A 22,316-nucleotide genomic window follows, 5' to 3' on the forward strand; every position below is an offset into this window, starting at 1 on the left:
TGTTCCTGACCTGTGATCCCTTCTTCCAAGTACACATCTTCCACCATCTCCAACGGAGCAATCAGTGGCACATCTTCCACTGTAGGAGACTCCCCCCTGAAGAGGTGCAGGATAATAGGCAACGGATTCATGGAACACAACATCCATGGTCAAATAGTATTTCCTCGTGGGAAGATGGTAACAACGATACACCTTCTGAGTGGAAGAATATCCAAGGAAGATACAACAGTCATCTAAGAGCAAACATCCCATGTTGATGGTTCCTAACAAGGCAAAGCACCCAAACACTTTAGGAGGCACAACAAAGGAAGTAGAGCCTGTCAGTACCTCAACAGGGCAACAGAATGCCAAAACCCGAAAGGGTAATTGATTAATCAAGTAAGATACAAAAAGCAAAGCATTGCTCCAGTACTAAGGTGGAATATATGTCTCAAACATCAGGCACTGGGCCACCTCCAACAGGTGCCGATTTTTCCTCTCTGCAACCCCATTCTGGGCAGTTGTGCCCACACAACTAGTTTGATGTATAATACCTTGATAAGCTAAATACACCTGAAATTCCCCATCAGTATATTCAAAGTTATTATCTGTACAAAGTATCCGGAGCTCAGCATCATACTGAGTCTGAACCATCTTATGAAACTTCTTAAAACAGGAAAAAACATTGCCCTTCTGACGCAATAGATAAACCCACGTGGTACGACTAAAGCAGTCATTAAACGTCACAAACCAACGTGATTCAGTAATAGAGACACGACAGGATGGTCCCTACACATCAAAATGAATCAAAGCAAATGGAATCAAACTTCTATTATCTGAAATAGGATAAATTGATCTAGTTTGCTTGGCAAAAACACAAGCATCACAAAAGAAATTGTTTGGATTGCACTTTCGAAATAAATCTGGAAATAACTTTGCTAAAATTCCTAATGGAGGGTGACCCAAGCGATGAAGCCACTGGTGAAGGTCAGTCAAGGCAGAAATAGATGCATCTGGAACAGTGTTCTAAGAAGTCAACGCAGTAGGAGACCGATCGAGCCAGTACAAACCATCCACCACTTTACCACTGTCAATCGTACATTCTGTTTCCAGGTACTGAAAGAGATAATGAGTAGAGAAGAACGTTACTTTGCAATTAAGATCCCTAGTAATGCTACTACTGGAAAGAAGATTAGTAGAAAATTTTGGGACATGCACTACTGACTACAGAGATAATAATGGACTAGGTGAGATGGGAACCCTTTCCAGAGACAGAGGAAAGAGACCCATCAGCCACCTGAACCTTTTGGTTACCTAACATAGAAGAGTTAGCATGAAAATGTTTAGGAGACCTATGTTTGGAGCAGGATCAAAGGAAGTTGGCAAGGAAGTAACTGAAGCCGCAAAGGAGGATGCAGTGTCAAGTTTGGTGATCAATTGGCGTAGGGTCTGTAGCACTTCATAGGAGACAGATGAATCTGTAGGAGTGTCATCAGAAGACTGATTTGCAACAACATTGGACCACCCTTGTCCACAAACACAAGTAATCACACTCTACATGGTTGGTTTACCATGTAACTTTCAGCATCTGTCCCTGGTGTGACGCTCCTTCCCACAGTAATCACACTTTACAACCTCCTTCTCTGTGGGTCTAGGAGGAGCATCCCTAGTTTGATTCCTTGAACCAGAGGAAAAAGCAGAGCAATCCTGTATAACAGGTGACAGCTAGTAGTACGACGAGTATCTTCAGTTTGAATCAAGGCATAAGCCTGTTTTAGGGAGGGAAATAGAACTCTACCCAAAATTTGTGCTTGAGACTAATCAAACTCAGTATTGAGGCCAGCAAAAAGCACACACACATGAATCTTATCTTCTTTCTTTGCAATAATACAAGTATTACTTTCGCATGTAAAAGCAGTGTCAATATAAAAATATAACTCTTGCCACATACCTTTGAGGGTAGAGTAATACTGTGAAAGAGGAAAAAGTTCCTTCTGTTTAGTGTCATGGATCCATTTCCTCAACTCGTAACACTGGGCATCATTGCAAATTTGAGAATAGATGTCCTTCGCTGCCTGCCAAATCTTGGCAGCAGTATTTAGTAATAGATAGATCCGAACAATAGTTGGATCAATGGAATTGACGAGGTAGGACATAAAGATAAAGTTGTACGTCACCCATTTGCTTGAGTTTCATTCGCACCTATAATATAGCCTGAATAGCCACAACCACCAATAGCCAAGAAGCATGAACGAGACCACAATGGATACTTGCTTGCATCTAGTTTGATGGAGCTAGGGAGGATGGCACGGACATGATGAGTAGTCCTTCAGATCCAGTGGATGCAGTAGTAACCTCAAACATGTTTCCTAAATCCTAATCAGAGAAAAAAGGGTCTCAAACAAAGTCCCTAGAATAGCACTAGAAACTTCAACAACTAGAGAGTAGACGCCTGGTACATATCATCTCACAAAGAGATAACAAGATGAACAACCTTGGTGGGAAATATCACACTCAACCACTGAGTAGTAGAAGATGGCGGCTATGGAAGAAGGTGCTAGAAGCTAGCAGCGGCGGTGGTGGGAGGCGCTAGCGACGAAGGCGGCAATAGGAGACGCTAACGACAGAGGTGGGGAGTCACGGCTAGAGGCGCTAGTGACTGAGGCGACGAGCAGTCGCGGGAGGCACTAGCGAATGAGGCGGCGAGCAGCGGCAGAGGCGATGGAGGGATTCACTGGCGTTGTCGACGGCAGCGGCAAAGGCATTATCGACGGCAACGGAAAAGGCATTGTCGACGGCAGCGGCAAAGGCCCTGACGGTGACGGTGGTAGGTGTTGGCGGTGGTGGTAGACGAGAGGTGTAGGCGGCGACTAGGGTAGGGTAATGAAGAGGGAGAAAGAAAATGGGATTTAGGGTATAATGGCTATGTTATCATGTTGATTTGGGGAATTGAGCTTGTCTCATAGAGACCAGCCACTCTTTATTTATAATGGAGAAAGGAATACTCTAGAATATTACAAGACTATAAAACCCTAATGGACTTAAGGACCTGTTTGACTGGACTCTAGAATACCTATAAAACCTATTATTACACCGGTTTGATTATTAATAGCTATACTTAGACTAACAGTACAAACCCCCAAGGGTCAAGCCCAAAGAACAAATATTTTCTTTTATAATTGTTGGAATGATTGCTATAGGGGTACTATTGCGGGGACAGGGTAATTTTGCCTTTTGATTCATCATTATTTGAAACATAGTAATCAAGGAATTACGTAGGTGACACTCCAGCGTCCAGGTGCCTTGGTGGCCTAGGCGGGAGCTTACGTGCCTTGTTGGTGTTTCCTTGCATCCAAGCCCCCTCCAAAGCCTTGGGTCGCCTACATGCCATAATAACTATGATTTGAAATAAGATAGTTAAGACGAGTAGGGCAACTCAATCACCCTATCTCACTCATCTTGTCTTTTCTTCTCCTTTTTACTTTGTCTTCTTCTTTATCTTCTCGTCGATACTAGATCAATCTGATATCAATAACAATAATCACCCCAAAGTCCAAAGAACGAAATAACTTAATCCTAATTAACATGGTTTAGGTTTGTTCACACCAGGTAAGATATTTACCTGAGTTGATTCACCATCAAGCCTACCATTAACTAGATGATCCTAATATAAAACTAGAAAAGCTTCACTCTAGAAATGAAAGAACTGAATAGAAACCACTGAAATTATTGAATGCACTCATATGCCATCTTACATATCTCTAAAACCTATAATTCGAAATTATCAAGATGCTATAGACTTCATCAAAACTTATATCTTATGTGGCCCCAATTTTTTTTCTTTCCCCAAACTTTTTCGAAAAATTTAAGGAAAAAAAAGTAAAATTAAAACGAACGAGAGAAAGAAAAGGACTATAATGAGTGGTCAGACGGTAAAAATATATGTCAAGGAATTCCCACCATCCAGAAGAACCTGCAACAGCACATTTTCTACATTATCCACCACAAAATAGCCTATTCAAGTTCCAAAGATATTCAAAAATGTAGAGATTTGAGAACCAGAATCAAAGAAGAAGAAAGGAGAAGAGAGAGACGATGGAGAAGTTGCTAAACCCACAATAGACTCCGACTGTTAAAATATATTGTGGTTTGTGCCTTTATTTATAAACTTGTAAATACAATTACAATCTGAATATGAAACTAACTCCTCCTAACTCCTACTAGCAATGAAAGATATAAAGCAACCTAGTCTAACTTGGAAAGGTTGGGACAGACCCCCAACTTATTACTCATATCTCCACTCTCCTCCTCAAGTTGGAGTGTGTATATATATATATATATATATATATCAAAAGAAAGCTCTAGCTTGGATCAACAAGAACATAAAATCAAATGTAACACCAGTCTTGAATAGTAGTTGTAGACTCCAATGAGCATAGAGAGAACTCCAATTAATCATCAGAAACCAGTAGCAATATGAACTCAAGCACATCAACATCACCAGCATCAATAGATTTTAAAAAAAAAATGTTGTGTCAAACCATCAACAACAAACAAAACGGACGGTAGATAACATCAACCGCAATCCAAAATACCATTGCAGCAAATAGGAAATGACAATAGATGCTCCCCTATAACTGCGTAACTTGATTTTCAATAAGGGAATATTAAAAATAAAAAAAAACACACCATATCATGCTTTAAAAGGGTAAAGATGGAGGGCAGAAACTTAGATCACCAGGTAGCAACTTCCATCCTTAAGATATCACTCCATTAGTGTTGCCCATCAAAAGCCAAAACTTTTAATGAAGTCACGAGTTGATAAATAATCTTCACTGAAATAATCATGAATAGAATCTCCATTTGATGAATTGTGCAGAGCAAATAAAAATCTCCAATCTCCCTCTCACGTGTAATGCGCGTCACAAAGAATCTCATAATAAAAGCATCATAATAGAATAATTTCCAACTCCCCCTCACGGCAGCAAAAAGCTGAACAAAAAATCTTGAACCACCATGACATGCCAATACCAATGTGCCAAAAACACTGTCTATCCAAAAGATGTGATTCAGGTCCACCAAGAAAATATACAGACCAATGGTAATGCTGTAAATAATCCATGCAATCTCCAATTGATGCAGAACCTGGGTCAAAATACCCAAATTGGGTTTGGTATAGACCCATCCAAGTTCATTATAGGCAATAGCAAGGAGTAATGGAAAAACCGTAACTAACCAGAATATCCACAGGGATAACTCTTTTTTTTTTTTTGGTACAAGTCCAAAGGGATACTTGAAACGTAAAAGAGGCAATGGGATAGGAGAATGAGTAATAGTAATATAGTAATATATCTAAAGGTTGAAAAGGGGAATGGCATAGCTATAATTAATATGGAACTCAAACTAACAAGAGAGCAAACCAAAGAGGAATAATACATATACAGTAGAAAGGGTAATATTCGAACTAAAAATAAAATAACGATAATATGGAATAAGGAGACATCATGTAGTTGAAAGGGTAATATTGGAACTAAAAATAAAATAAGGATAATAAGGAATAAGGAGACATCATCAGGATGTGATGGGAAAATAAAATAAATGGGTAAAGTTACTTCACGAGGAAGGTTATCTTCAACCTTCGAAATCAAGCCAAGAAACCCAGCGGATGAGTCCTGCTTGCAGGTACGAAACTAGTGTCACCAGGTCTCCAATCGATCTAAAAAAAAAAAAGATGAAGAATCACAATCCCAAACCCTTCTGGATGCATACCATAACAGGGATGAGAACCAGAGGAGATTCAAAACAGAGGTTGAAGACGATAACACGGCGAACCAGCGCATGATCTCACCTAAGAGAGATAGAGCAGCAATTGACTATCAGCAATCATGCCCAGCAGACCGCCAACCAACATCTCAATTGAGTTCTCAAGAACTAGAATATAAGGAGGGGATGAACAACCACATCGACCAGAAATCACCAAAGGACACCAGCAGAGCTTCAATCCTTAGGGCAGCAGCAAAAAATCGAGAACAAGATCACTAAAACGTATGCAGCAATTAGCAGAACCAAAAATCAGTAGTTAGCAGCAATTGGTACCAGGTTCAGCATCGATAAACCAAATCAGAGACTGAGGTCAAGGTTGATCCAAGGACAGACACCAAGCTCGACTCCAAAACCTTCCAGATGCAAATCTTGCTTTCGAAGGATGCAAGCAGAAATCGGCAGACAACAGAAGCAAAGAAAAACAGCCAGACCAGAGGTACCAAAAGAACAAACAGGATGACAGTCGATTACCACGACACACGAACATTCACTACGTATGCAGTTCTCTCTTTTTTTTTTTCAGCAACAATAATCAAGCACAGGTTACCCTATTTTTTCTTCTTCTTCTTCATGGCTCTGATACCATGTAGAGATTTGAGAACTAGAATCAAAGAAGAAGAAAGGAGAAGAGAGAGACGACGGAGAAGTTGCTAAACCCATGATAGGCTTACACCGTAAAGATCTATTGTGGCATTTACAATTGTAATCTGAATAGGAAACTAACTCCTCCTAACTCCCACTAACAATCGAAGACATAAAGCAACCTAGTCTAACTTGGAAAGGTTGGGACAAACCCCCAACTTATGACTCATATCTCAACAAAAAGATTACCACAACCGAGACTTGACTTTAATAAACAAGTGTCTACTTCTGTCTTCCTCAACTTGCTCTATTTATAAAGGTATAGGCCACTAATATCTTCACGTACTATGAATATTCTACCCAATGAAGAGAGAATGCCTCCATTTTGAGTGGGAAATTCCAGTTGGCTCCAATAACAGAAATCTATGGTTTCCCCAAAGAGAACCAATAAAATTTTAGATTAACTTTGCCATCTGTTGGTGGGAAAAACTTCATGTCTCTGTAAGACTGCAACAATATTGAATCAGATAAGATGGACACCAATTTCACAGAATCAGTAACACCAAAAACTTTTCATAGACTGGAGAAGGCACAAGGTTTTTTACAAGATGTACCAGTTCATAGTGGTCATGGGTTTGAGCCAGTAAACAGCCTATCAGCCTCTCTACAATGCAGAGGTAAGGCTGCTTACATTATGACCCTCCCCAGACCCCGCACTCCGCAGTGGCAGAAGCCTCATGCACTGGGTATGCCCTTTACTTTTATGTGTACCAGTTGCTGTCACCATATAACCAATTTCTCATAATAAACCAAAAGAGATTCCTCAAATGTTGTGCTTTAGAACAGATGGATACTTGATACTATAAATAATCTCAGTGGACACCTTCCCTTCAAATATCCACTGTCTCACCAAGGGCTCCAAAAAGCTGCATGTACTAGGCCACTCCAAGCTCTGCCATTGTGTTTCACAATGACAAGTCACAATATCATATGCTAGTGAACCCATGATGCCAGGAAGGCAAGCACTGATGTCATATCAGAGCAGGAAATATAGCAGAAAGAACAGATACGAGATTAAGACTCTACACTCGCACACAATTTGCAAATTGGTGGAAAATTGGCATGCTCGTTTTGAGTATGGCATGCATTTGATTCCTTAAAGAGATATCTATATAAATGAAGGTGTTTACCTTGAGGATATAATTGATGACAAAACATTCTTGAGTTGGGAACTTGGTGGGAAATTTCTTTTGAGTACAGTTTTCACATAAAATTCCATCCTAAAGTCGACACTGAATGTCCTTTAGTTTCCCAATAAGAAATTCTACTTCTCTTTTTAGATATCATTGAGTTCTACGACCCAATAAAGTACTCATCAATGATATCAAATATGTATGAAACATTTGCTACAGATAAGCTGAAAATACGGGAATCAATACAGCCTGCAGCATACTCCTACCAAAACTTTCTTTCCTCCATTACTAACAACACTGACTCCTTTTCTCCTAACAAGAAAATTTCTGCATATATATCCGTCTTGTCTCAAGGGACTAAAGTGCAATGTCGATCACAAGATTCTGAATACCAAGCATTTAAGTTCATTCTACACTTGCCAAGATTCATTGAAAAGCATATGCTACTAGGATGCAACCTCAATACCCAATCACCAGAACTACTAGGCTTCTTTCTTTTATTTCACTATGCTTCATTCTCTCTCTACCAACTTCCCATAGAAAGTTCCTCTCTATCCACTTTTATCATTTTTTTCCATATCTCCCTGGGCATCATTAGAGCAATCGCAATTATAGTAGGATATTATTTAATGAGCATAAGTTTTATTTCCAAGCAATACATAGTTCAACCACCAATCTTCCAAGCGCTTCACCTTTTTCCCTCAACTGGATTTAAAAGGCATGTGACCTAGGATTGCTTCAAAAAAAGGGGCCATGGTGCTTCAATTAACTCTACGGCGGTGGATAATATAATGAAATAGCATGGCATGGATCAAATAAAAGTCCATGCTAAAACTAAAACCTATTTTCTTCTCCTAGTTACAATTTGTGCCAAAATTTCTGTTAAGTGTCATTAGGTGTCATGATTATTAACGGTACGATTGGTAGTATTTTATAAGCTAGGGTACAACTGTAATTCGTGTACTTAAGTAATGTCGTCACTTGTAATTTCATATTCAATCATCTATATAGAAAATGTGGAGGTATCGGTTAGACTGTATGTCTTAGGGGTGTCAAATGGTCGGGTCAAGCCGGTCTCGATCAGGCATAGCCAGGCTTGACCACTTGGAAGCCTTGCACCATGAACACCCATTTAAGTAAACGGGCCTAGCTTTGGGGGGCATGGTACGTTTAATAATTGGTCCGATCGGTGTCAAGCTTTAATCAGGCTACCTCAAATGGGCTTTAACCAGACTATGAACCTATTTAAGTCCAAACGGGCTTTAAACATGCCTACCCTAAAACTATTTTCTTAAGTGGGTTGAAGGCTTAGAAATATGATGTGCAAATCTCTTAAGTGGGTTGAAGGCTTAGAAATATGATGTGCAAATCATTAATAAAGAAGAGAAATGATATGAGATTATGGTTGTTTAAAAAATAAAAATAACAAACAGAGAGAGAGAGAGAGAGAGAGAGAGAGATTATGACTATTACAATTTACAAAACAAAGTTTAATTAAATCAAATCTTATTAAAAATCAAAGGGTAAGAAAGCTTAATTAGTTTCTTACTAACAGTGGAAAAATAGGAATTTTATAAAGTATTAAAGCGGGTCTGGCTACAACGAGTCGGTTCAAGCCGGGCATATAAACGTGTGAGTTAGGTCAGGCACTCGACGAGCTAGCTACCTGCACTGTGAACGCCCATTTAATAAATGTGTTGGGCTTGAGCCCGACACATTTATTTGTCAAGCTAGTCCAAATTAGGCCTACTAGTGCGGGCTTATAATTGACACCCCTAGTATGTCTAACCGAAACTTTCTCTGTTCCTCCTTGTTTTCTCTTTTGTTTGCTGCTTTGTTAGGATCTGATACTATTCCAGTGTCATACTCTTTACTTTTTTAAAACAATAAAACCAGGAGATATCCACATCAAGTAAAAATAGGAGCTAAGCTACTCACCTTGAATCTTAAAAGATTAGCTGAAATTTGACGAAATACTTGAACATTCTCATCCAAAAGTTGGTTGGTTATGCTGCCAACGGCCAGGGCTAACAACCAAAACAAAGGAAGGGGGGGGGGAGAAAGAAAAATGTAGATCAGTCCAACAAGACCAAGAAGCATCCAATATAATGTAACGACAACATCAAGAAACCTATCAAACTCAACTGATAAGGCAATTATAGTTCTAAGTGATAAATAGTGCCAGCAATTGAGAATCCAGAAGACAACAATGGCAATTTCAAGAAAAGTACACTACATTCGAAGATGAACTTTTGAAGACAAAAAAACTAAATTACTAATTTACTGGGAATCAATATCTAACATTACAACATCATCTCACATAAACAGTAAATCTCATGTCAGGTCTCAACAAAGAAGCCAAGAGTTATGGATGTAATGATTTCATTAAGATTAGGGTTCAAAATTTCAGTAAGATTGGGATTCAATAATTAGACAACAAAACCAGGAGACAGAAACTATTCAGAAGTCGGAACTGATAGGAAATGGATTTCTCTGACATGAGTGACATCAAACACCTTTTGTCAGAACCAAAAATCATATTAATTTGTAGAGAGGAAGACATGGATTCCATCCAAAAAATGACCTAAAATACTAGTCTCATTCATATTGACATAATTAAGTTTTCTTTTTTGGCTGTCTGTTGTACATAAAATGTGCAAAAGTAAGTTGAAATACTTCCCCTAATATATTTTACAGTATTTGTGCATACTATAGTGGGCCTCACTTGCACAAACAAACTCTCTAATAAAAAATTATAGGATCCACTTTTCACTTCTGCCCTCATTTTGATCATGTTCGCTGTCTGCCAAAGCAATGAGAAAGAGAGAGAGGAACACAAATTTTTCAAGCGAAGGAAGAGATTGAAGCAACAATAACAGAGAAGGCTGAGAAATCAGTGGCTACCTGTGCCCAGTTGTACCTAGAGTTTAAAGTATCGGTCCGTATCGGCCCGGACCGATACGATACATGGAATTTTTAAAACCCTTTTGTATCAATACGTATCTTACGATACATACCAATACATACCGATACTCTATGAAAAATTCAAAATCGAAGTGAAATATACGTTTCGGTATGTATCGATACGTATCGGTATGTATCGGTGTATATCGAACGGTCATAAAATGGCCAAGATGAGTAATTTTCTAGAAAAACAATTTTTTGAAGTGTTTTTGTTCCAAAGTTGCTGCCAACCATTTTTCTCTCTAACTAAAGTGGAAATCAAGGTTGGGAACAAGGATTTTATATTTATGGAACAACTACAAACCTTGGATTCTTAATGCAATACCAATATCTTACTGAATGGGTTTGACACAAGGAAATTCATTTGTGGCTCATAGTCTGTATGATCTAGGAAGTTTCCCACTTGTTTAATAAAGATACTGCACCAAAAACACCCATAAAATAAACATATGGCCCTATAGCAGCACTCCATGAGAGTCCCATTTCAGAATCCCAGAGGAGAAAAACACTCAAGCCCCCTTTGTTTGACGGATAAAAAGGGCTGAAAAACTTGTGAAGGTGGGTCCCACATGTTGTGGATTGGCTTGACAAGGAAAGGGAAGGGAAGGAAATAGTGTAATTTGGTGGGAGAAAGAGGAAATGGAGATGGGGTGGAATTCAATGGGAGAGAGAGGATATAAAAGGAGGAGAGAAAGAGAGACGCACACAATATCAACTTTTCCATGATTAGTGCCAAGAAGTGAGTGGGGTGGGAAAAAGTTGAGTGCCACATCAGTAGTCAATAATAATTGCATTAGATGAACTTATCTGGTAAGTTTCCCACCCCACTTATCCAAACACTCATACTTGTGGTAGTTTGTGGGAAACAAATACAAGTTTTCCACCCTTTTTTACCTTTTCCACCATTCTCTGTCAAACAAACAGGAACTTATGAGATGGGTAACTCCACTAACCAACATGTCAAAAACCAGGGGAAGAAAATTCAAAATATTTTTAAGGGAAATTTACATCCACCACCCCTCGTGTTTGCCTTAATTACATCATCCCCCCTCTCGTTTCGTTTTTACATTTAAACCCAAAAAACTAACACCGTTTCACTGGTGTTAGTTTCGAACTTGAAAAGACCGAACTACCCTCCTACCTGTTTCACTTTTAAACCCTTTTGAACCTTAAAAAACCCCCAAATCCCAACCCTAACTGTGCGATATCCTCTCCAACGAAGGAGAGGCCCTCTTCCTTCCGGCGAAGTGTGGAATACGTTCCGACGAAGTCGATAGCGTCCAACGAAAACAGATACTCTCCAGTGAAGTGAAGGTATGCATTTCAATTTTTGTCCCCAACTCAACTCTAGGGTAACAGGTGTAAGATGTTTAGCAGCTGCAGACATGATTATGCGTCCGACTTGTGTACTCCTTGGATGTTTATGGGTAATGGTGTTAATCAGTAGCAGAACCATATTTTCAAGTGGAAGGCCATATAGCTATGTGTGTATTACCAGTGAAGAATATCTTGTCCCATTTCTGTTCTAAGAGAGGCTCTGCTACGGTTACTCCTCCTTCAATGACCTTAATGGCTTTAGTGTCCATGTATCTTGGGATGGCTTTGGCCAGAAAAGAAGAGGTTGCAGGAGCATGCTCAGAAGGCTTTATAACTGCTGTACACCCTGCTGATATGGCTCCTATCAATGGTTCCAGAGAAACTCCTACCAACAAACACCTTATGAGCATTAACTTCTGCTACTATTGAGGCTAAGAGAATTCCCAACTTTTATCTTTCCCCCTTTTTGAGCTGCAGATATTCTTATAGGTTTTCTGGTTTGATCGAGTAAGAGGTGGTATTAGTTGGAAATTCATACTCGATGGTAGGATGGATGACATTGGACAGCAAGAGACATTGAATGTTAAATAATCTAACAAGGAAGGAAGATCCATCTCTACTCTGTCCAGCATTAATTCCTCATTCCAATGCAGACCAAAGGCTTGCAACTTGGGCAGAGTTTAATCCTGCCTAGAGCTGTCCATTGATTGCACATAGAGCTGTCCATTTTCAATTCTTAACTCAATATTTACAAGAGAGTTATTAGCTTGTTATTAAAGATGATATATGATCAATTACCCCTGTTGCAAAGAATAGTTTAAACCCTAAGCCCAATTTGTTTTGATTTCGTAGGTTGAAGGGTATAAGGGTGATTTGGGGATTTTAAAAAAATGGGTTCAAGTTAATGGAAAGAACCTCAGACCAATGAAACGGTGTTAGTTTTTTGGGTTTAAATGTAAAAAATGAAACGAGAGGGGGGATGATGTAATTAAGGCAAACGCGAGGGGTGGTGGATGTAAATTTCCCTATATTTAAATATATCCAAAATTGCAGATACAAGGTTGTCATAATCAGCAGTGGAGATCATGTTTACATACAGATAAAATGGTTATTTCAAGGAAATTGAAGATACAAATAAATTAGACTATACGTGCATTCATGTAAATGAGCCCACGGAGATTCAATTTCAGACCCCAGAGAAAAGATTCAGGAAAGAGAAATTTAAAAGACATCAGCCCCATACAGCCATTGGAAAGTGTATAACTTGCGTAAAGTTATTTTTTATTAGTAATCTTCCCTCAATTCATTTATTATGCTAGATTGGAAAGTGTCTTAACTTTTAGTCTACAAAGTACATAACTATTGTCAATTTGTCATTAGAGGTAGCAATAATTAAATCATTAATTTTATGTCCAAGGTTGTTGAAGATAAGATTTCCTCATACGAATATGGTTTTTTTTTTTTTTTTTTTTTTTTTTTTTTTTTTTTTTTTTTTTGTGCATAGTAAATGCATTAAAAAAAGGGGGTGGGAAGCTACAGTCCCAAAGGAAGTTACAAACGAAATAAGGGTTACAAAAGCCCATAAAGGGCACCATCCAAGGCCCACAAGGCCTTAGAGAACTTCTACAGCTTGGCCCGGATGCCAAAACAAAAGAGAAGGGCAAATCAGTCCGAATCGGGAAGAGAACCACAAACCCTAATCCTAGCATCTTAACACAATAGTTTCTAGCCACCAACATGAAGGAGCAACGTCGAAGAAGAGGCAACCACGGTGGAGTAGCGCTGGCATTGCGGAGGAGGGCCATGGCCAAGCGGGCAACTAGCTTAACAGATGGGTCCCCAAGGCAAAAGGGCATCAACCTTTCTAAGGGCCATGGTTCGAGGTTTCCACCATTACCGTCGAAATTTCCCACATTTCCACTGTATCCCAGGACTCCGATACCAAATACTATATGACTTTTAAAAGTCACTGGTTTCGACCAGTATCAACCAAAATTCCCACATTTCGACTGAAATGTGGGAATTTTCGAATGGACCAATGGGATCAACCCTTTGGGTGGAACGAGGTTTATAAAACCTTCTTAAATGGGAAACCAAGCCTTTTATTTCAAAATTTCGACCATGTCCCCATATTTCTTCTCTATGAAGTGGGAAACTTTGGAAAACACTCAAGATTTCCCCTTGTGCCATCAAATCTTCATTCTAAGCTTGGATCTTGCACATTCATCTACCTCAGAAAGGGAGCTTGGACAAAGGTAAATCCCATTTTCCTAAAAGTCAATTTTTAAAGAATATACTTGGACACTACTTGGAATTGGCTGTTGAGTGTTGACTATTAAGTGTTGAGACTTGAGAGATAACTCACAAGTATGTAAAATTATTATTTAGTTGGGATCTTTTACATTATGTTTTATTTGTTTTATACTTTTAATCATGTATTTCACATTTTTATTTTATAACTTATATATGTACTTATGTAGGATAATTTCACTCAACGACTCAACATACATTACCAAACTTTGGTCAATGGCATAAGTATGACTTTAGGTATTTTTTCCATGAAACTAATCATGTCAATGGGTTAGAAATATCTAAAATAGGACGTAAAAAAAAAAAAAAACATTTTGGGTTTTGAAACCAAAATTTCCCAGATTTCGACCGAAATTTTGGTCTCCCCAAGGGTCGAAACCAATATTTTAACCTTGCTAAGGGCAACTGTGGAGTGGCTGCCAACCAACGAAGAGGTTGTTGCCGATATGGACAAAAAGTCCAAACCATAGATCGAAGGCAGGCTGCCAACGGCGGCAAGCCCAGAGGGGGGGGCAGGAAGTCAATGAGGGTAGAGGCCACAAAGAGAGCAAGTGGACAGACCAAGCGAGCCCGGCATCCAGAAGGGCATACATGAACGGATGACAGCCAACAGGACAACAGGCCTGACAAGAGTAGCTTCCAAAAGGGCTGCAAGAATGACGAGTAGCCAACCGAGAAGCAAAACCGGGGGAGCAGACAAGCCAGAGGACAGACCAAACAAGCCTGATGGCAACCGGAAGGGTAGACATCAATAGGCCAAATGGGAGAGGCGTCCAGAAGGGTAGCAGGCCTAGCTGGACGGCGACCGAAAAGCAGCTAGCCCAGAAGGGGCCAACACCAAGTCACCTACTAGCCAAGCAAGGCAGGCAGCTGGCGGGAAAACAAGTTGAGCGGTTGCAGCAGCCTCAAAATAGATCGAGATGACTGACACTAGCAACAGTGGGAAAAGGGAAAGGGAGTGGAGGAAGAAGGGAGAGGGAGAAGGAGAGGGAGAGGGAAAGGGAGACCGATACTAGCAACAGCAGGAGAAGAAGGGGAAGAAAGGAGAGGGAAAGGGGAGACCGACGCTAGCACCAGCGAGAGAAGAAGGGAAAGGGAGTGGAAGAAGAAGCAGGGAGAGGGAAAGGGGCGATTCAGAAGAAGGGGAAGAATAGCAGTCGGGAGAGGAAGAGGGAGAGGGAGAGGGAGAGAGGAGGGAGAGAGGAGGAGAGGGGGGGGGGCAGCAGCCCAGCCTCATGTCCAGGTTGCTCCAAGCAGCGGCGGTTTCCTTGGCTTTGCTTCGGTTGCGAGGGTTTTGGGAACGAGTAAGTTGTTCAAGCTCTCCACCGTGTGTGTTGAATTTAGGTTTATTGTTCTGGCTGAACTGGAGAAAAGGCTGTTCTGAAGGAACTCTAACATGTGAAAGCTGAGATAGAAGCCCAAATAATATCGACATCTTGAAGGTCTAAACGCTAAAGGATAAGCCATAGGGGCTGATCCTGGGCATCATGACCAATTCATATTTTGGACTGTCCGAACTGCATCTTCCAGACCGATACAGATTGGGATCAGTCAGTATCGATCTTATCCCTCATCCATGATTGTCCCGTCAACTTCTTACCATGATGCAATTTTCACTATCATAGGCCTTACATGTGGCACCAAAATAAATAAATTAAAAAAAAAAAAAAAAAATTAAAAAGCCACTTTCTTCAAGTCCTGTTTATTTGACAAAAATTAGGTTTGCTGAAGAGATTATTTTTGTAAAGTGAAAAACACAGATTCAAAGAGCTCATTATATGTGTCTAATCCAGAGGGTTGCCCATAATTGGGACAGTAAGCATCTGCAGTGTCAGCCAAAACATCGCATAAAACCCTATGTTCGTGCCAGCTTCAAATTATGCATCACCAGAACAATATTCTATTGTCTAACTATATTCCAAACATGAAGAGATCATCTTATTAAAAAGAGTAGGATTATTTCCTTTGAAAAATATAAAGCAAGGGATCATTGACTACATTTTAAATCAACTATTTTGCACTCTAATCTGACTTACCAGTCATATTCTTAGGTTTCATGGTTTTTTGAGCGTTCTCTTCAGGTCATGGCACAAGTGAGGACAAAAAGACAGCATCTAATACTTCAGTTACAGCCAGTATAAAAAACCCGATAACCAAAGTCCATCAATTTATTTAGCTAACACCATCGTTACATCAACTCCCTCCCACAGGAATAAACAATATCATGCATCAAAGATCTTAAACCACTCTAATTAGATTTAGACCAGAAAATGATTTGGTGCATAAACACTTAGTGGTTTAATTACTCTACTTTCAATGTCCAGTGGTACTTTCAATGTCCAGTGGTGTATAAGCCCAAAAACTGGTACGGAACTTGATCCACAATTTCTAGGAGTGTATATCAGGTATATCTGTCCAGCCTCTACTTATTTGCGCTTACCATGGGTGAGTTATCCAAGAACTTTTTAGACGAGGTCCCCTAGTGTATGCTCTTCAACGATGACATCATTTTAGTGGATGAGACTAAAGCAAGGATTAACGGTAAGTTGGAGGTATGGATATCTACCTCGGAAAAAAGAGGTTTTAAGATTAGTAGATTGAAGACAGAGTATATGATGTGTAGTTTTAGAAACACTATGATGGATAATGAAATGGTGAAAATCAAGAGAAAGAGATTCCACGAAGTGACTATTTTAGATATCTGGGGTCAACCATAAACAAAGAAGGTGACATAGAGGATGATGTTTCACAGAGAACTAAAGTGGGATGGAGGAAGTAGAGAGGTGCGTCCGGAGTGTTGTGTGACCAGCGTATCCCTTTAAATCTTATAGGAAAATTCTATAGGACTGTCGTACGCGCAATCATAATGTATGGGGCGGAATGTTGGGCAATTAAAAAGTGTCATATAGAAAAACTGTGTAGCTGAGATGAAGACGTCAAGATGGATGAGCGGCAAAACTAGGAAAGATAAAATAAGGAATGAACATATTAGAGTTGATTTGGGAGTTTCCCCAATCAATGACAAGCTCCGCGAAAGTCATTGTTCAAAGGAGGCCTGAGGACACCCTAGTTGGAGGAATGATCGGATTCAGATTGAAGGAACTAAAAGAGCTAGAGGCAGGCCTAAAATGACCCCAAGTGAAGTGGTGAAGAATGGCATGCATAGCCTCAATCTTGTCCCAAATATGACCTTAGATAGAGCCTATTGGAGGGCAAGGATCCATGTGCCGCTTTCCTCTTACTCTCTTCTCATATTTTTAACCTCATATTTCTTTTCTCATCTCTCATCTTTTTATCTCTTCCTTCCCCTTTTTTGTTTGGACTCTTTTTCCTATTTTTTTTTTTATGGTTCACTGACGGGCAAGAGTTTGGAGTTGATAGATGTTATGAGGAGAAGGATTAACATTGCATATATCCAGGAGACTAGATGGAAAGGGATGAAAGCTAAGATGTTGGACGAATTTAAACTTTGGCATGTGGGAGACCAAAGTGGTAAAGATGGAATTGGCATGATGGTGGATAAAGATTTGAAGAACGATGTGGTAGATGTTAAACGAGTGGGCGATAGGATCATTTCCTTAAAGCTGGTGTTAGATAAAGAGGTGGTCAACATTATTAGTGTTTATGCCCCCCAAGCAGGATTGGATGAGAGCTGCAAGCTACAATTTTGGGAACACATAGATGAATTAATGCATAGCTTTGGACCAGATGAAAAGATTATTATGGGAGGGGATCTAAACAAATACATTGGTAAAGATAGGAGAGGTTATGTAGAGGTGCATGGAGAGTATGGAGTTGGGGAGAGGAATGAGGAGGGAACCTCAATTCTGGACTTCGCAACCGCCTACGATCTATCCATTGCTAACACTCTTTTTGCTAAAAGGGAAGAACACTTAATTACCTACAAAAGTGGACAGCATTTCAGTCAAATAGACTTCTTCCTCACTAGAAGGTCTGACAAATGGATGTGTAAGGACTGTAAGGTCATCCCTGTGGAGAGTTTAACCTCTCAACATAGATTGTTGATCTTGGACTTGTGCTTCTGTTTATCGAAGAAGAAACCAAGGAAACATGTTTTCCCTAAAGTTAGGTGGTAGAGATTGAAAGGTGCGTCAGTGAAGTCTTTTACAAATAATGTAGTGAAGCATGGGAAGTGGGAGTGTGATGGGGACGCCAACACGATGTGGAATGAAACGACGGATTGCATTAAGAAAGTTGCTAAGGAAGTTCTGGGGGTGTCTAGGGGTACTAAGTTGGCCCCTATGGAAACTTGGTGGTGGGATGTAGAGGTTCAAGCTGCCATCAAGACTAAGAAAGATAATTTTAAGTTTAAGTGGGAAAGCTGAAGATAAAGAGAGACATAAGGTCACCAAAAATGAGGCAAGAAAGATTGTGGGGAAAGCAAGGGCGAGGAAATATGATGACTTATACAACAATTTAAATTCCAAGGAAAAGGAAAAGCCTATTTATAGGATAGCTAAATTTCAGGAAAGGAAGAGCAGGGATCTTGACCATGTTCGATGTATTAAGAATGAGGATAGAGTGCTTGTAAATGATGATGACATAAAGAAGAGAGAGGATGAGTATTTTTGTAACTTACTTAATGGAGACAACCCTAATAGGAATGGTTCGAGTATTATGCTTAACAACAGGAATCATAGGTATGTACACAAGATAAGAGTGACCAAGGTTATTGAAACCCTAAGGAAGATGAAGGTAGGGAAGACTCTAGGTCCAGATGAGGTCCCAATTGAAGTGTGGAAGAGCTTGAGACCACGTGGAGTTGTTTGGTTAACCAACCTGTTTAACAAGATCATGAACAATAAAAAGATGCCGAATGAGTGGAGGAGAAGTGTTATTGTCCCAATCTACAAAAATAAAGGGGATATCCAGAGCTTCAACAACTATAGAGGCATAAAATTTATTAGCCATACTATGGAACTTTGGGAGAAGGTAATTGAGGTTTGCATAAGAAGAGAAACCAATATCTCAGGGAACCAATTCGGTTTCGTGCCTAGGAGATCCACTACAAAATCGATTTACCTCCTTAGAAGGCTTATAGAAAAATCCAAAACCTACAAGAGGGATCTTCATATGGTCTTTGTCAACCTAGAAAAGGCCTATGACAGGGTCCCCAGAGATTTAATCTGGCAAGTTTTAGAGAAGAAAGGAGTGTCAAGTAAACACATGGATATAATTAAAGACATGTATGGTGATGTGGTGACTAGTGTGAGATCAATGAGAGGCCAGGGTACTCAGTTCCCAATTACTATCGAACTACATCAAGGATTCGCATTGAGCCCCTACCTGTTTACTCTTATCTTGGATGATTTAACTAGGGATATTCAAGCAGAGATCCCGTGGTGTATGCTTTTTGTAGATGATATTGTTCTGGTAGGAAAAACTGTGGTAGAAATTAATGATAAGTTGGAACTATGGAGATATACTTTGGAATCGAGAGGTCTTCAGATAAGTAGAACGAAGACAGAATATATGATGTGTAATTTTAGTCGATTGAGGATCGATGGCGAGAGAGTGAAAATTGAGGGGAGAGAGATCCCGCCAAGTGACTGCATTAGATATTTGGGTTCTACCTTAAACAAGGAAGGTGAGATAGATGATGATGTTTTCCACAGAATTAAAGTCGGATGGATGAAATGGAGAGGGGCATCTGGAGTGTTATGTGATCAACGGATTCCTCTAAAGCTAAAGGGAAAATTCTACAGGACTGTCATAAGACCAGCTATGATGTATGGTGTAGAATGTTGGGCAGTCAAGAAGCGTAATGTAGATAAGTTGAATGTGGCGAAGATGAGGATGTTGAGATGGATGTGCGGCAAAACCTTGAGAGATAGAAAAAGAAATGACCAGGTTAGACTGTTTTAGGAATTGCCCCAATTCAAGATAAGCTCAAAGAATGTCGGTTACGATGGTTTGGGCATGTACAAAGGAGGCCTTTGAATGCCCCAGTACGGAGGAGTGACCAGATGCAGATGGATGGAGCTAAAAGGGCTAAGGGCATGCCAAAAATGGCCACTGATGAGTTGGTAAGAAGAGACATGCAAAAGTTAAGTCTTCACCCAAGTATGATATCGAATAGAGCTACTTGGAGGGCTATGATCCGAGTTGCCGATTCATGAGTGGGATGTCCAAAAGTTTTTTTTTTTTTTTTCCTACCCTTGGATCAATGTAGCCTACCCCATTGGGGATAAGGATGAGTTTGTTGTTGAATAAGGGAAAATATAATCTACCAAAAATAAATAAACCTAAATAAAGGAAACAAATAAGGCAAAAAAGCAGTTGGGGATTTTCACAAAACTTCAGTTTAGGTCAATAGAATAAGGTTCAGGAAGAGATGGTAATGTTTGAAATTAAATCAATAGGTTTGGAATGGAAAAGACAAGAAAATATCTGAACCACGTTAGCAGGTAGTGAAATAAGAGCTTGGAATTTTAAGAGTTAGGTCTGAGGTAATATAATAGGGTGATGTTCAATTCAGGCTTCTGATAGATCAAAACAAAGAAACAAAATTAAATAACTAAAAACTCAGGATTTTCCCCTTTTCTTTTTAGAAAAGGAAAAAGGGCGTACCCAATGCACGAGGCTCCCGCCACTACAAGGTCTGGGGAGAATCATAATGTATGCAGCCTTACCCCCACTTTGCGGAGCGGCTGTTTCCCGACTCGAACCAGCAACCACTAGGTCGCATTTGACCAACCTTACCGTTGCACCAAGATTCACCCTCTTTTCTTTATAAATATGAAATCATAGAGAATATGAGAAGAAAATTCTGTGAACAAAATTTTACCTCCTACATCAACTCTAATACTCATCAAAAAGCCACCAGGCACTTTCGCTCATACTTTGGTTCATCATAAATCAGACACCATACATCCAAACACGGAAACCAAAGGAAACTCTTTCATCAAAAAACATGTGAATTAATGGAGTTGCAGTACTGTATTGACCCAGACTTTCCTGGTTTTCAACTCTTGAACAACCATTACAACAATAAGTCCTTTCCCTTTTGTACTATCTACAGTCATTTTTTCTAGAACTGGATTATGGATATCCTGCTGTAAGTGTATATTCATTTTATCCCTACAACTAATTCTTTTCGTTGCCAAACACAATGTCACTAAAATTAACCCAACCAAATCAAGTTTGAATAAAAGATGAAAGAGCTATCCCCAAATGGAACACTCATACTAGGCTAGAGTAAAGATGGAGGCACTGAAATAATAACAATAAAGATTGAGTAACCAAAATTAATGCAGCCACCCAGATGACCCCATCTCAAGGACAATCTGAACAGCAGGAACTACAGATGGTTCATATGGGTCCTCAAGAAGTCGACCACAATTTCCGTAACTATGTTATGTGATAAATCAATGCCTGTCCAATGTCAATGTGAATATGGATAATTTCATTCCATTTTTTATCAGCAATTTCATTTCATTTACTTCCCTCTGTCTTTACTTTCTCCCTTGTTTGTACATTGTAGGAGGCCCTGACTCACAATAGTCATCTTGAAAAAAATTTCATAATTAGATAGAGAACCGTGATAAAAAGGGGTAGGGGTGAATGACCAAACGCAAACACAAAGACCTTTCAATCCACAAACATGCCCAAGAAATTGAAACCACAGAATGAGGGAAGAAATTGAAGCCAAAAGAATTAGAATTATTTGGTTACATTGTGATTCTATTAATGAAGTCCTCCGCTGTGATTAAGCAACAAATTGTTTTATTAACGTTTTCATGAGTAGCATAGTCACATCATAAACTTAATTACATGAATTCTCCCAGAAAAAGGGAAATCGTATACGCATAAAAGGAGTGGTTGAGGACTTGAGGGAAATATTTGAAAGAAAATTATGAGAAGTAAAGTACCAATTTTACAAAGAGAAGAACAACAACATAACTTCAAAGTAATTCTAACTGAAGGTTGGGGGGAGGAATGAAGCAGGTAGCAAGCATTTGTCTAATGATAACATATAGCCAACCAACCTTCACAACAATGTATCCGATCGCGGTCCATATGACGCATCATGAGAGGATGAGCAGGTATGTTTTGTGGGGGAACTGGAGGTAAACTAGCTTTTGACGAAGATTCCACCAACTTTTCCTGAAGAAGCAAGATCTTTAG

The 22,316-nt window shown here is 39.6% G+C and overlaps 1 protein-coding gene across 1 annotated transcript in view; it reads right to left on the minus strand.

Moving 5' to 3' along the window:
• Window positions 1-22,316, minus strand: part of LOC122080925 — a 54,721-nt gene that overhangs the window by 17,140 nt on the left and 15,265 nt on the right. Inside the window, exons 3-4 of the mRNA XM_042647821.1 lie at window positions 22,178-22,295; window positions 9,516-9,604 (exon numbers count right to left, since the gene is read on the minus strand). Coding sequence (XP_042503755.1) covers window positions 9,516-9,604; window positions 22,178-22,295 — 207 coding nt within the window. The remainder of the gene's footprint in view (window positions 1-9,515; window positions 9,605-22,177; window positions 22,296-22,316) is intronic.

Source organism: Macadamia integrifolia, chromosome 1, assembly GCF_013358625.1.
Source record: "Macadamia integrifolia cultivar HAES 741 chromosome 1, SCU_Mint_v3, whole genome shotgun sequence".
In the NCBI taxonomy this organism is placed as follows: Eukaryota; Viridiplantae; Streptophyta; class Magnoliopsida; order Proteales; family Proteaceae; genus Macadamia; species Macadamia integrifolia.